The 13642-nt window shown below is 49.6% G+C and overlaps 1 protein-coding gene across 1 annotated transcript in view; it reads left to right on the top strand.

Annotated features, from left to right (window-relative positions):
* VAC14 (VAC14 component of PIKFYVE complex) overlaps positions 1 to 13642 on the top strand; it is a 57706-nt gene that overhangs the window by 16413 nt on the left and 27651 nt on the right. Inside the window, exons 11-13 of the mRNA XM_058845987.1 lie at positions 1569 to 1713; positions 1998 to 2063; positions 10319 to 10472. Of these exons, the coding sequence (XP_058701970.1) occupies positions 1569 to 1713; positions 1998 to 2063; positions 10319 to 10472 (365 nt within the window). The remainder of the gene's footprint in view (positions 1 to 1568; positions 1714 to 1997; positions 2064 to 10318; positions 10473 to 13642) is intronic.

The following is a 13642-nucleotide window of genomic DNA, read 5'->3' as shown; positions in this document are numbered from 1 at the left end:
CCGTGGGAGATGGTTTTGTAGGAAAACCAAATACAGTGTTCATTCAGGCTGACTTAAATGAACTGCTGCTCCCTTGGACATCTCTCCCAAACTCCTCATGCTCTGGGTCCCTCCTTCCCCTCAGTTCGTGTGTCTGAGCATTTGGCCCTCGGCTGTTGTTTTCAACATCAAAGTGAAATGCAATTTGCAGCCCCCAGCATCTGTTATGTGAGGCAGATCAAGCAGTCAGATCCCCACAGGGCTCTGAGGGGCTGCAGCCTCCTCATCTCGCCCTTACAACGTGTGTCCTGGGGAAGATCAAATCCTATTAAGCCACAGCTCTACTTGCAAATTACACCGTGAGAAATCTGCCCCTTAGGATTTCTTATCAAACAAGATGCACGGCAGCTCTCTGCAACTGGAAAAATCGGCAAGAGCCTGGTCCAGCCTTGAATAATTCAATAGCTTGGGTATGAGAGGCATGACATGGCTCTTAGTGCAACCTCCCCATGGTGGTCTTCTCCAGCCATCTTGGTTCTAACCATTATGTCTCCTTAAATGAGTCTTCTGTGACAAATACTTCCCATATTCTTGCTGTCAAGGGGGTGGGAAACTATCAGGTAGATCTCAGAATCGCAATCAGGACATAAAAATGCTGTATCATGACAGCTCCTGTCTTGGGGTCACCTGTCCCAGTGCAGGTCCCAGCTACTTGGGAGAAAAACTGGCAAATCAAGAGCTAAGAGTCTGCAGCAGCTGTCAATTTCTAGCAGAGACAGTATCCTGGCAAACTAAGGGAGTTACTTCCTTTCATCATTTGTTTATGATGAGGGGTTGTCCTGATCTTTTGGGATGGCTTTTGGGAAGCAAGATGAAGGTCTCAAGGCAGGGTTGTAGCAGAGAGCTGTGTTCCCAAACACACTGCCAGACAGGGCACCATCTGCAGTTCTCAGCACAAACCCACTGGGATCAGCAGAACCTGGATGCCTTCATCAGACTGGAGTTTGAGTACACATGGGTTAATGTTCTCTGAAGCTGTTTGAGTAGTCAACCTTGAGGTGGATTCTGAACGCATCATGAGATCTGAGAGTGGATCTCTAACCTTTGAACCCTGAATCTGGCAACTGCACAATGGACCAGTTTCTCACACAGCCATGCTACACTTATTTAGAGTAGTGCCTTTCAGGTACCAGCTGTTTTGGGAAAAGTGGTAACCCTTAAAGCACTGAAGATTTCTGTTGCTTCCAAAGCATTATAAAAAAGAAGAGTGACTATTTACATAGGTAGACAGTGATAGGACAAGGGGGAACAGTTTTGAACTAGGAGAGATTTAGATCAGATGTTAGGAAACTCTTTACTCCCAAGATGGTGAGGCACTGGCATAGGTTTCGCAGAAAAGTTGTGGGTGGCCCATTTCTGGAAATGTTCAAGGCCTGGCTGGACTAGCAACTTGATCTGGTGAGTTGCATCTAGTGAGGGTTTGAGCTGAGGTGTTTGATGCAGCCTCTGGAGTGTTGTAGACTTCCCCACCATGGCAGGAATGAGTTGGATGTTACAGCACTGAACCAGCCTCTCTTCTTTCCATGCAGCTGTGAGAGGATACAGGTGACCCTGAACCTGGATGGAATAGTTCAGGTGCTGGACTACCACCTTAGTGATACATCCATTGGGATGATGACCAGAATTGCAGTCCTGAAGTGGCTTTACCACTTGTACATCAAGACTCCTCGTAAGGTAAGCTGGGGACTCAGCATTCACATGAGCTTGTCAGCTGCCAGCCTGTTGCATTGCCTTGATAGCAGTGCAAATTTTAATTGGTAGTTTTGGAAATGTGTGGCCACCTGTCTTTTCCAAGAAGGCTTTGGCTGCCAGATACCCCATAGCATGAAAAAGAAGAGCTCTCCAGCTCAGATGGAAAATGCTGGTGAAACTCTTGGCAGCCTCCCTCAGGGCAAATGTCCTGTGGCTGGGCATGACCAGGCCTGTAGGACTGATGCCACCCACCTTTCTGCTTCCAGATGTTCCGACACACTGACAGCCTCTTCCCCATCTTACTGCGGACCCTCTCAGATGAATCAGATGAGGTAGGTGCTGCAAAAATCCTGAAAGTTTACTCTCTCTATCATCTGGGCTTTGGGTTTCTTGGTAGAACTGAGGTATTTTGTGAGGCTTGGCCATTATTGACACTGAGAGGTTTTACCCTGTTGGCCAAACTGAAGAAGCCTCAATGCAGAGCCTGCAGGTACTTGCCCAGCTGAAAATCTTTCTGTCTTGGGAATTCTCTGATGCATAAACATTGTTCTTCATCTCTGAGACTTGATCCTTCAAAACCAGCTCCTAAGACTCCTTTTTGCCTGCTTGCGAAGGCAGATGGGGCTTCACTAGTGGGGCTGGGCTCATGGCAAGATCCTTTTTGAGTGGGAACTCAGGTGCCTTGCAACAACCTCTGTAAAAATGCAAAGGGGATTGTGTCCAAGCTGGCACTGCCAAATCCGTTTCATGACACATTTAAGCAGCACCCACTGCTTGGAGGGCAGCAGCAGCATTGCCTGGCAAGGCTGCAGTAGATGCCCCAGTGGCATCAGGTTGGCTGGGAACCACTCAGCTTGGAAGTGAGCAAAGATAATCAGTCAGCAAACTGAGCCAGATTGCCCTGCTGTTGCTCTTCATCTCCAATCTCCCAAGGTGCTGCACCATTTTCCTGTTTGCTTGTCTTGCTTCTTTACCCCTCTTCTCTGGTTCCAGTCATCTCAATTTTGGTGTCGTTGTTGTCTTACCCCTCTCTAAGTTGTTTCCCTGGAGCATTTTAGTGCTTGGGTTGGAGGCCAGCAGCGTGGCCCACAGCTGGTCCAGGCACTGGTAGAGCTTCCACCATCAGCTGAATCCTCTTTCCCAGAACTAGAAATGATCCCGGCTGGTTTCTCATCCCAGACCTTCCTCATGGAATAAAAATCACACGCTGTGCTGTGCCTTACATGCTCAGAGCACCAGACCCCAAGCCTGCAATAAATCCCATGTGCAAGGGGGTCGTTAAGAGAGGAGGGAAGGGAATGAGCAAGCGAGGGAATGACTTGCAAAGGCAAGCAACTGCTTGGCCGTTTTCCATCCCCTGCTGCTTACAATGCAAACCTTTCCAAAAGAGTCCCCAAGCACACATCTGCCTTTGCAGCGCTCTAGAAAGCCTGCATCTTGCAGATAGTCTCTCCAGCTTGGCAGGAGATCTCAGTGAGTCATGTTGCAATTACACTGCTTATTAATATTTGGAAAAAACAGTGAAGAAAGGACCCTGGTGATGCATTTCCTCCATGTGACATAACTGGGAATGGCTCAAAAGTAATTTTAAGCTGATTTATTTAATCCTGCCTTCTATTTATTTAAATGTTTGGAGGTGGCCTTTTTTTTTAAGGAAATCCATAGACGAGTCAATCCATTAACCACCACCACTCAGCTGGCTGTCAACCAGATTTGCTGCTTTCTGCAGAGGAAATAGAAATGACTGAAATAGTAGGGGGGTTTTGAGCTGGACATTTTTGGGAATGATGAGGACACTCTGAGCTAACTAACCTGCTATGTCAGTGCCTATTAGGGAAGGGGATGTGAGGTGCTTGTTTAGCCAGTGCAGTATTTGTGTGCACAGTCATATTGTCCCACGTCACCTGCAGACTGTGACCCCCACAGAAGCTCCTGGATAAGAGCCTGGGGATCACCCAGCATGAGGGCCTATGTGAGCTAAACATCAGCTCTGATGAGTAAGCATCTCCCTCCTCTTTCCAGATAGGGCTGTGCATATTGTGTGGTGTAGCACACACATCTTCAGAGGGTTTTTGTGCTGTCTTTGTCTTGTGATGCTGCCCTCCCCAAGGGAACCTGCTGGGCAGCAGTGTCGGTATCATCTTTGTTCCCAAGAAGGTTGAACATCCTTCTGTAGTGCCAAGTTTCACTGGCCCCTGTACACAGTTTGGAGGCTACCTGTCACTCTGCTGATGTGCCCTGGAGCAGTTGATTGCCACCAGCTCATCACCAAAGGACATTCCGGCTTTGGAGGATCAGTGCTCGTCTGTGCATCAGACTGAAAGACTGTATTCAGGCACTTACTTTTAAGGTCTTGTCTTGCTGAGCTGCTCTCAGTCTCTCTCTACACTTGCCATAAATAATCAAGCCCAAAGCAAAGAAAGACTCACACTGGATGGAGCCAGATCCGTGCCCCTTTAGTTCTCACGCCTGTTTTTGTCATTCAAGTAGCACAGGGTGTTGCACCACCTCCACTGTGCTGAACAGGGGCCAGTATCTCATGATGCATCTGCAGTGTCCTGAGTCATCTCTGCCATCTCTCCTATTCCCCTTCCTACCCTATTCTCCTGTGCCAGTAAAGAAATGGTCAAGAGACCTCATTAAGATTCACAAAGGCAGCACAGAGAAGTTGGAGCAAAGCTGAAGCAGGCAGATCCCTTTGATATGTAGACAAGTCAGGATCCAGGATTCCTGGCTGTCAGGTGCTGTGCTGCTGCACTGCGTCACCTCGTGCTGCTTCCTGTGCTTCCCTGACAGGGAGATGTTCCATCCTGCATTTGAGACCTGGTTTTGAAGGCAATCTATAAAAGCCCTGCTTAAAATTTGATGTGCTTGAAAACTTCCTTACAAGATGTAACCGGATCCTACTGGGAGTGGGTTTTTCTACACTGTCTGCTCGGTTTGTCTGTAGGAGTCTTGCTGCCCTGGTTGAAAAACTGATGTTGGGAAAGATGAAAAGTTAGGAAATTCTGTTTGGGAGCAGTGAGTAGGACCTTTCCACCAGCAGGCTAAAGGCACTGCTGAAAAGAAGACATGTTCTTCAAATTGCCTCCTTCTGCAAGTTCATGGTGCAAAGGCGGCTTTGGATGTTGTCTTTCAGTTCCCTGGATTCTGAATGGATCCAGGCGCTGAGCTGAAGACAACAGGAGCTGAGGCATTGTGAGGCTTCTGTGGATTGCTGTTTCACCACCACAAGGCATCTGTGAGAAAAACATGAAGCAGTGACGCTACTCGCTTTCTTTCTCTGCTTTGTTTTCCTTTTTCCGGCTCCAAAATGGAATGGTTTCTTTATGGCTGAACATGTTCCTGTTTGCTTATCTGCTCCCCTCAATCTTGTTGAAGGGGGGGTTGAAAGTTGTGCTGGGACTTTTGTCTGAGTCATGCAGGAATGACGCATGAGGTGGAGCTGGTATCTGATGTGAAGCAGGATAGACTCGGGCTTCCTCAACTCTGCTAATGTGAAAACCTGCTCATTCTGCGGTGGGTGGGCAAGACTTTGAGTACAGAATTACTTCCTTCAGACGTCTTCTCTAGAGTTGGTGACCTTCTCTAGAGAGAGTGAATTGAGCCTGGGTTGCCACTAACTTTGGAGGGCGGGTTTAGATGAGTTACTAAGAAGAGCATGATGAGACACTGGCACAGGTTGCCCAGAGAAGCTGTGGCTGCCCCATCCATGGAAGTGTTCAGGTTGGATGGGGCTCTCAGCAACCTTATCTAGCAGAAGGTGTCCCTGCCCATGGTAGGAGGGTTGGAACCAGATGATCTTTAAATGTCCCTTCCAACCCAAACCATTATCTGATTCTGTGATGAACTTGAACCTCTACATGACGCTCAAGCCAACTTCCCACAAGAAATTGAAACGTTCTACCCTTTTTTGGGTTTCCAGTATTAAACTAGAAGAGAAGAAAACCCTGGGATGGTGGTATACTGATAGTCATCTCTTTCCTTTGCATGTTCTGCTGCAGTGTCCTGCTGCAGCACTGCAGGATTTCAAAGCCAGGTCTCTGCCCTGCTCTGAGCTCTGCTGTCTCACTAAATCCTGGCGAACTTCTCCTATCGCACCCGATCCCAGTACAATGAAACTGAACAAAGGCTTGTGCCAAAGCAAATAGCTGTCTTAGCATGGCTTGGTTTGGAGCTTTGCTCTGTTGGGTTTAGAGCCATTGTCCTCCAGCTCCTGGCCTTTCATCTGCCACAGCTGAAATATTGTGACCTGATGCAAAGCAGAGGGTGTAAGCTAAAGACTGCAAAGAGGAAAACTGTAATATATGTATGCCTGGCTTTATTTAAACTTTTTTTGGTGGTAAAGCTTCTCTGGAGTGAGACTCAAAGCTATGACGTACTGAAGCAAGGAGGCAACTGTTTTTCAAGAGGAAAGTTACCCTGAGGGTGAGATTGGGACTGAAACAGGGTACAGAGAAATGTGTATAATTCCAGTTGGTTAGTGGAAAGTTCAGTTAGCCTGGTTAGCTGTAAGTGGAAGCAGCCTGTAAGCAGAAGTGGGGTGATGCTTTCCCTGAGGACTCAAGACCACCTGGTTGAACAATAATCTCTGTGCTGCATCCTGCAGAAATGGGAAGTTTCGTTGTGGGGAGTATGATCCATAGGGAGCTTCTTGGCTTAGCCCCAGTTTCAGACCACAGTTTCCTAACTTATGTATACATATACAGTTTATATGTACAATGAACAACTGGGGGTAAACTGGCAATCTGGTGCTTGTAGCATTCCTGGGTGAAGTTATGGAGCAGACTAAAACCACAGAAAACCTGTCTGCCATGGAGGACAGGCAGTCTCTGTCCTGGGGAGCTGGCAGAGGGTGTAGGGTGGGATGGAGATGCGGGATGCAAGATTTGGTGAGTTGGGCTTTGGGTGCCTCATTCCCTGCATGCAGATGGAGGTTGTGTATGGGAGACAGCAAGTAAAAGCAAACCCTTTGCCTGTCATAAGCTCTGGAACAGTGGGTGTTGAATTTGAAGGGTTTGCAGGCATCCAGTCTCCCACAACATGGCCTGAAGGGATACTGCAGGGCTGTTCCAGCCCCATCCCACCAGCTGGACCTGTGTTGCCTCCTTCCCTACCCTTCAGTGCATGAAGAAATAGCACTTGGACATAGCTTGGTTGTGAGCATGGTGGTTGGACTCAGTGATTGTAGATTTTTTTTTCAACGTAAAGGATTCCGTGACTCAGTGATCCTTGTGGGTCTCTTCCAACTCAGCATTCTCTGGGATTCTATGATTCTGTGAAATACCTGCTTGGCATCCTGCCCTGACTGACATCAGGTGGCATGTTAAGCTCCCCGGGCACTAATTAAACATATTTAAAGAGGTGCTCTGAACTGTGACAGTGTTGGGCACTGCAGGCCTGGCCCTCACACCCCCAGCAGCAGGGACAGTGAGGGATTTACAAAAGCAGGAGGCTGGGCAGGGAGTTTTCAGGTTCCAGCTTGTTCTGGGATGGTTGTAGCTCTATTACCAAGCGCCTTCCCCCACTGCCAGCTGTATTTGCTGGTGCTGTGAGCGTGTGTCAGCATGACCTGGCAGGATTTGCCCTGGGGAGGAAAGGAGAAGCCCCCAGGCCTTCTGCCTTCCCTCTGCTCCCCATCCTCTTCTGGAAAGGGAAAAAAAGTAGATCTTAGCAAGATCAGAGGATGAAAGTTGCTGTGTCAGGTACCTGAAAAGAGGCTTGGTTAAATAGTTGTGAGAAGATTACTGGTGGGTTTTCTTTTCTTTTTCTGTCTTTAAAGCTGATGGAGGCAGGAGGGACACAAGTTTGATTTTCACACTGTGTGTGTCTGGGACTTGGCCAGCCTCACTCCTGGCCACTCCTGACTCCAGGACTGCCTGCCCATGCTCACCTCCTTCCCTGGCTATGGCTAAAAGTGTTGGAAGGAGGAAAAATATAAAACAAATGGGGCTGTGTTTATGTTGTGGAGAAAGAGGAAGCACCCAGCAGCATCCTTGGCTTTTTCTTGTTCCCACTGGGTCTCCACCACCTGTGTTGCCCATCCTTGAAATGCTATGGGGTTTTCCACAGCCTCCCAGATTCTTGGACCCCTTTGAAGTGCTTTGCAGCTCTTAATGTTCTTGTTTTCTGTGTTGGTAATATCTTGCTTCAGCTGAATTCACATCTTCTCCTTGGCAAGAATAACCTGATATTGAGTGCCCCATTTCATTGCCCAGGGAATATTAGATGTCCACTAGGACATCCAAGGCCACCCAGGAGCATCTCCCTGCTGCACTCAGGCATTTTAATTTATTCATTTTTTCCCAGCTTATCTGCAAATACCAGCAAGGACAGCACCTTGAGGAGCTAGTCCATATCCTTGCCTGCCTGTGTTCCAGGAGCTGCTGCTGCAGCCTGCTCTGGTGTCCTAGTAGTCATCATGTGCTGTGGGATGCTAAGTCCCACTCCCAGGGGTCTGCAGCACATTTGGGATCACCTCCCCTTCCTCTGCCTTGGGCTGGGGCCAGCCCAGTGTTCTGATGAAAGGCAAATGCCCCGCCCCTGCCCCTTCCAGGAGCACCAAGCACGGCTTTGCACGCACAGGGAGGTGCATCCCATCCGGCACACACGATCCAGGGGCTGCTTTCCCCCCGTGCTGCTGCCAGCAGAGCTGGTCTCGGCTCCGTTCAACCAGAACAAGCGGCAAATTAACCTGACCTAGATCTGGAGAAGCTGACAGTTGTGTGTGCCCTCAAAATCCATGCTCTGGAGGCAATGCAGGGAGAAATCTTGCCTATTCTCAGAGAGGAGAAATAGCTGCTTATTTATAACTGTCTGAAAACCTGCTTCTCATTCCTGGGCCACCCAGAGCTCGTCCTCTTCCATGCTGCTCTTCATCCCTGTGCTGGGAATGGCTTGAGACATTGGACAAGTCTCCCCATCCATCATGATGCTGCTTCCTATTTACACTAACCAGGCACACATTTGCCCAGAGCAGGGCATACTGTCCTACATCTCATCACCACTGGGAAACCTTCCCAGAAATCCCCTCGGAATCAGGAAAACGCCCTTGGGGGTTGATCCTCCAGGCTGGCTGTCAGGATCACACCCTCACCTGGCAGCTGGGAAGAGCTCTGGCCCTCGTGCTCCAACGCTGTCAGGTCCGATGGCCGCTGGGTTCCTGACGGATGGGATCAGCTCGCTCCTGGCGCAGCCGGTCGTTGCCATGGCAATGGCAGGATATTGCTTTCTTACAGCCTCCTGGCTCGCACAAAGCCAGCCGCCAGCTCCAGCTTTGCTTAGCACGGGGATGTGCAGTGCATACCAAGCACTCCTGTCTTTCCTCTGTCCCCAGCTGGGAACCCTCTCTGGAGCATGTTGGGAAGAAGCAGCGGGAGCTGGAGCTTCCTGCCTCATTCCCACGGCTGGAAAACCCCAGGTCTTTGCGGCTGCCTGCTCTTCCTCGCAGTGCTCGCATACTGATCACTCCTGCTTGTTACTTCCTCCATGTTTTTCAGTTGTAAAATTCAGCCTGTGCTGCTTTTTCCACCTCCTACCTGTAACCTATACAAGGGGGAGACCCCTTAACCTCTCCAAAGCTTGAGAGGTCCATGCATACCCTCCAGTAGTGTTGGCCACTGCTGCCCTGGCTACCCTGGCCACCCTGGCCAGAGAATCCTGACCCCAAGCAGGATCTCAGAGATGGGGCTCATCACACAGCTCTGAGAGGCTGGATTAAGAATCTGACCTCAAGTCATGATTAAAAAAAAAGACATAATTGGCTTTTTGTTTTTCCAGAGGGAGAGGTTTTCTGTGTTAGCTCAGAAACTAAAACTCCTATATAACTGCAGCTCTTCAGAAAGATGCATTGTGAGAACACAGGGAAAGCCTGGGATACTGTGCTGGTGGGCAAAGGGTGGTTGGGATGTGCTCTGCCAGATGTTGAAGAGTAAAGACGTGGCAGTCAACCCTTTTTGGCAGGCTTTTTGCACAGCCATGCTGCACTTAGAGCATCAGGGACAGTTGATGAAACATCTCGACCCAAGGACATTTGAATGAAGGGGGACCCAAAATAGCCTGAGACTTGAGCAGGGTTGAGGACGGAAAAAAAAACCCACCCAGTAATAACTTCTCCAGAAATGCTATATATAGACCAATTTGGTGACTTCTGGAAAGAAAGAGCTATGAAATCCAAATGATAGCTCTGCCTTGACATCCTGAGCTGAGCCTTCCCTGGGATGCTGCCTTGCGGAGGGGAGCTGACTGGCGTGTGCCCCCAGAACACCCTTGTGCTCTAGCTGAGATTGTCCCAAATCTGTGGTTATGAGGGGAACGCAAAACCCAGACTTCCACAAAGTGGGACAAGGGGAAAGCAAGCCCTGTTCCTGGTTGTGTAAATTTGGGTTTATTTTATATGCTTCCTTGGGCTCTCAGAGCAGAAACTGTTGGGGTTTTTTTCTCTTTTGTCTTTTCTGCCCCATCACCTCTGCAAGCATTACTATACCTCTCTTAGTGTGCTGAGATTTGGTATTTGCTTCCCACCTCACCCTCTCTATATGTGAATTTGGAAAGGAAAGCTCACCCTGCACCATCCCTCTCTCCACAGGTTATCCTGAAGGACCTGGAATTGCTGGCTGAGATCGCTTCTTCCCCAGCAGGACAGACAGAGGAGGGTCATGGTCCCTCTGATGGCTCTGACGTGCGACCTGGCCCAGTGGAACTTCATGTCCCAGCCAGGGCTGGCCAGCTGAATTCCTCCAGTGAGTGCCCCTGTGCCACAGCTCCATGCCTCCCCCTTCCTGGGCTCTCTTCATGTTCCATAGCACCAGTCAGGTTTGCTCAGGCAAAAGGAGAAGCTTCTTTTACAGTAATAAATCAATGTCGTCATCCCCATCCAACATAGTTTGGGTCTGCCATGGTGCAGACCAAGGCACTGCTTTTGTTTTAACTGCCCTTTCCCCTACTTTTATATTTCCCCTACTTTTTTATGTGTTGGGGGTTTAGCAGTGGGATGCTCCACAGGCCAGTGTGGAGAGATGTCATTGTCCTATTTTTCATGGGTCCTTTGGTTCCAGCCTCTTTTCTCCTTGTAAAAGCCCTCAGAGCTCTAGAATCAGTGCAGGATGAGATGCTGGCTGCAATCCCAGGTCTCCAAAACATCCATAGATGCAGAGGGATCCCTGTGCTGGGCTGCCCACATTGGCTATGAACTATTATGTTGCTCTGAGTGTCTGGCAAAACCTCAGGAGAGAGATGAAGAGGGACGATCTTATTTTCTGGGGACTTGAGAGATTAAAAAAAAAAAACAACCTTTCATTAATTATCCTGGCACATGAATTTTTTTTTCACCTTCCCTTGTCTGTGGTTCATGCTTTATAGTTGCTTGGCTGCTCCTTCTCCTCCTCCACTGCTATTTAAGGGCCTCCCTGTTGTACTCCCCAGGCCAGGTTGTCCCAGCCAAAAGCACGTTTCATGTGGGCTTTGGATTGCAATCCAAGCACTGAGCCAAGTCTGCCTCTCCCTGTGCAGGATGCAGCCACAGGGCCTTGCAAAATCACCACCAGAGAGAGAGGCTTTGCTTTCCCATCCCCAGGCCTTGTTTTCTTTGAAGATCCTGGATCACTCGCCCCTCCCTGGTCTTATAAATGTCTGCACCAGCAACCAGCTCAGGTTTTGGGCTGTTCAGGGTGGGGCTTTTTTTGTGGATCTACCTGTTTCCTGCTGGCGTCTTTATCTCTGCAATGGAGAGGTGAGGGCTGCAGAGCTGGTGACCTCCCCAAGCTCTCTGCAAGTCTCATCCATCCTCCCACTGTCAGAAGTGAGACTGCCTGGGTGGAGCGGCTCCTGCAGTGCTGGCCAAGCAGCTGAGGAGCTGCAGTTCAGCTCACACTGATGGTTGTCTGAGGTTTCCTTCCTTCTGGATGATCTAAAAATAGCAGGCTGGATGGCGTGGATCCTAACGGCTGCCGTGGCCCCTGTTAGCTATCTGGAAGAGCAGCTTGGCTTCACTTACTCAAGCGTAACCTTTAAAAAGAGTCTGGCTCTCCCCTCCTGGAGTAGATCTGCTGGAGCCAGAGCTCCCGTTGCCCCAGGGTGGGACAACTTGCCCCTACACAGATCCTAGTGGGCTCTGGCTTCCTCACCTCATTTCCTCTTCCCTATAATGCACCAGAAAATTGTTCCTTAAGAATATATTTGGGGCTGAGCTTTGCAGGATTGTTGGCTTTTAACCAAAGGCAGATGTTTTTGGGGAGGGGAAAAAGGAGCTGGTTCATTGGCCTTGGACGTTTATCATGGCCCCAGTCCGTCTGGCTTTGACCACCCAAGGCTGAGACTGGATGGGCTGCTGGGGAGTTCCCCCAGGGAAACTGAGGGTCACAGCTGGGCCAGGACCTTCGTGGATTATGCCTGGAAAATCAGAAGCTCCTGAAAAATACTCCTTTTGTCAGAGGATTGCTTGAAGGGAAGGCTTTTTGGAGCAGGACAGTGGCCAATGGAAATCCCCATGTCTGAGCATGGTCCCGGGTGGTGAGAGCAAGTGAGCCAAAACTCTGCCCTTCCCAGGCAAAAATCATGAGGTGCTGGCCCCAAAGAGAGGGTGTACCCCTTTCTGGTTTTGTACTGGGATATATGGGATGGTTCCCTAGGGTGCTCTGGTTCAGACAGTGCTGTATTGGCAGTAGGATGAGTGCTCTTGTCCCATTAGAATGGGGGCTGCAGGCTTCCAGCTTTTGTCCCCGGGGTTAAATCTCTCCATTCCCTTCATCCACTTCAGACTGAGTTGCCATTGATGTCAGCAGTGGGAGGAGAGCTGCTGAGCTATCCCAGCCCCAATCCTCTCCTATCCCAGAGGCCCTTCCAAGTGTGCAGTTGGTGGCTTTGCAGGTAAACAAGCAAGGTCACCCTTTGAAATCCTTGAGCTCATGGCAGATTTCCTGCTGTGCTCTCTGTCTTGGCGCTCCAGGCTTTGCTAGCCAAGCAATAAGGGCAGGAGTTGAGGTGGAAGGGGCCAGTGCCCCCATGGTCTTCCCCACACTTCCTCTCTCTCCCTTTCTTCCCTCGGGATGTGTTTATGCAGTTGTTTCCCTGCCATTGAGTTCGGTTTCCTTCAGATGTTGCTTGATTAGTCAGGAAAGCCGTGTCCCACTTCCGCAGCCCGTTCCCAGCTCCAGTTTTTATTTAGCTGCTTTGTTCTCCGGTTACGTAAGGTCAGCTGCCCTCGACGCCTTCTCCAAGCACAATGAACTGGGGCCAGCCCAGCTCAGCACTGTCAGGGAGACCCAGCATCTCCTCCCAACCTGCTCTGACTGCCCTGGGAGAGGATGGCTGGTGTTGGCCTCCAGGAGTGTCTCCTTGGTACCTTCTGTGTACTTTTCCGGGGACAAGGGCTACAGGGCAGTGCCGAAGAGCTTCCCAGTCCTCAGAGTGATGGTGCAAACGCCAGTCTGGTCAGTACAATGCGAGTCCAGCCTGCTTTGCTTTGGGAGTGTCTTTTCCAACCCTGTAGAAGTTGAGACAAGTAGCAGATGACCTGAGAGTGATTGTCACCGAGGTCAGTGAGTAAAGGGAGGTGATTCTGTGCTTTTTCTCCACTCTGGTGAGACCCCATCTGGAAGAATGTATCCAGATCTGGGATCCTCAGACACAGGAAGGACATGGACATGTTGTAGCAAGCCCAGAGGAGGTCACAGAGATGGTCAGAGGCTTGGAACACTTTTACTGGGGAGACAGACTGAGAGCTGAGTTGGAGAAGATTCCAGAGAGACCTTAGAGCCTCTTCCAGTGCCTGAAAGGGCTCCAGAAAAACTGAACAGGGACTTTGGACAAGGCATGGAGTGAAAGGACAGGGGGGAATGGATTCAAGCTGAAAGACAGTAATTTTAGATTAAGTATTAGGAAGAAATTCTTCATTGTGAGGTTGGCAAGGCAC

This window comes from Poecile atricapillus, chromosome 10 (assembly GCF_030490865.1).
Source record: "Poecile atricapillus isolate bPoeAtr1 chromosome 10, bPoeAtr1.hap1, whole genome shotgun sequence".
Taxonomy (NCBI): domain Eukaryota; kingdom Metazoa; phylum Chordata; class Aves; order Passeriformes; family Paridae; genus Poecile; species Poecile atricapillus.
Note: the sequence above shows the minus strand (reverse complement) of the source record. Positions and strands in the feature narration are given on the sequence as shown.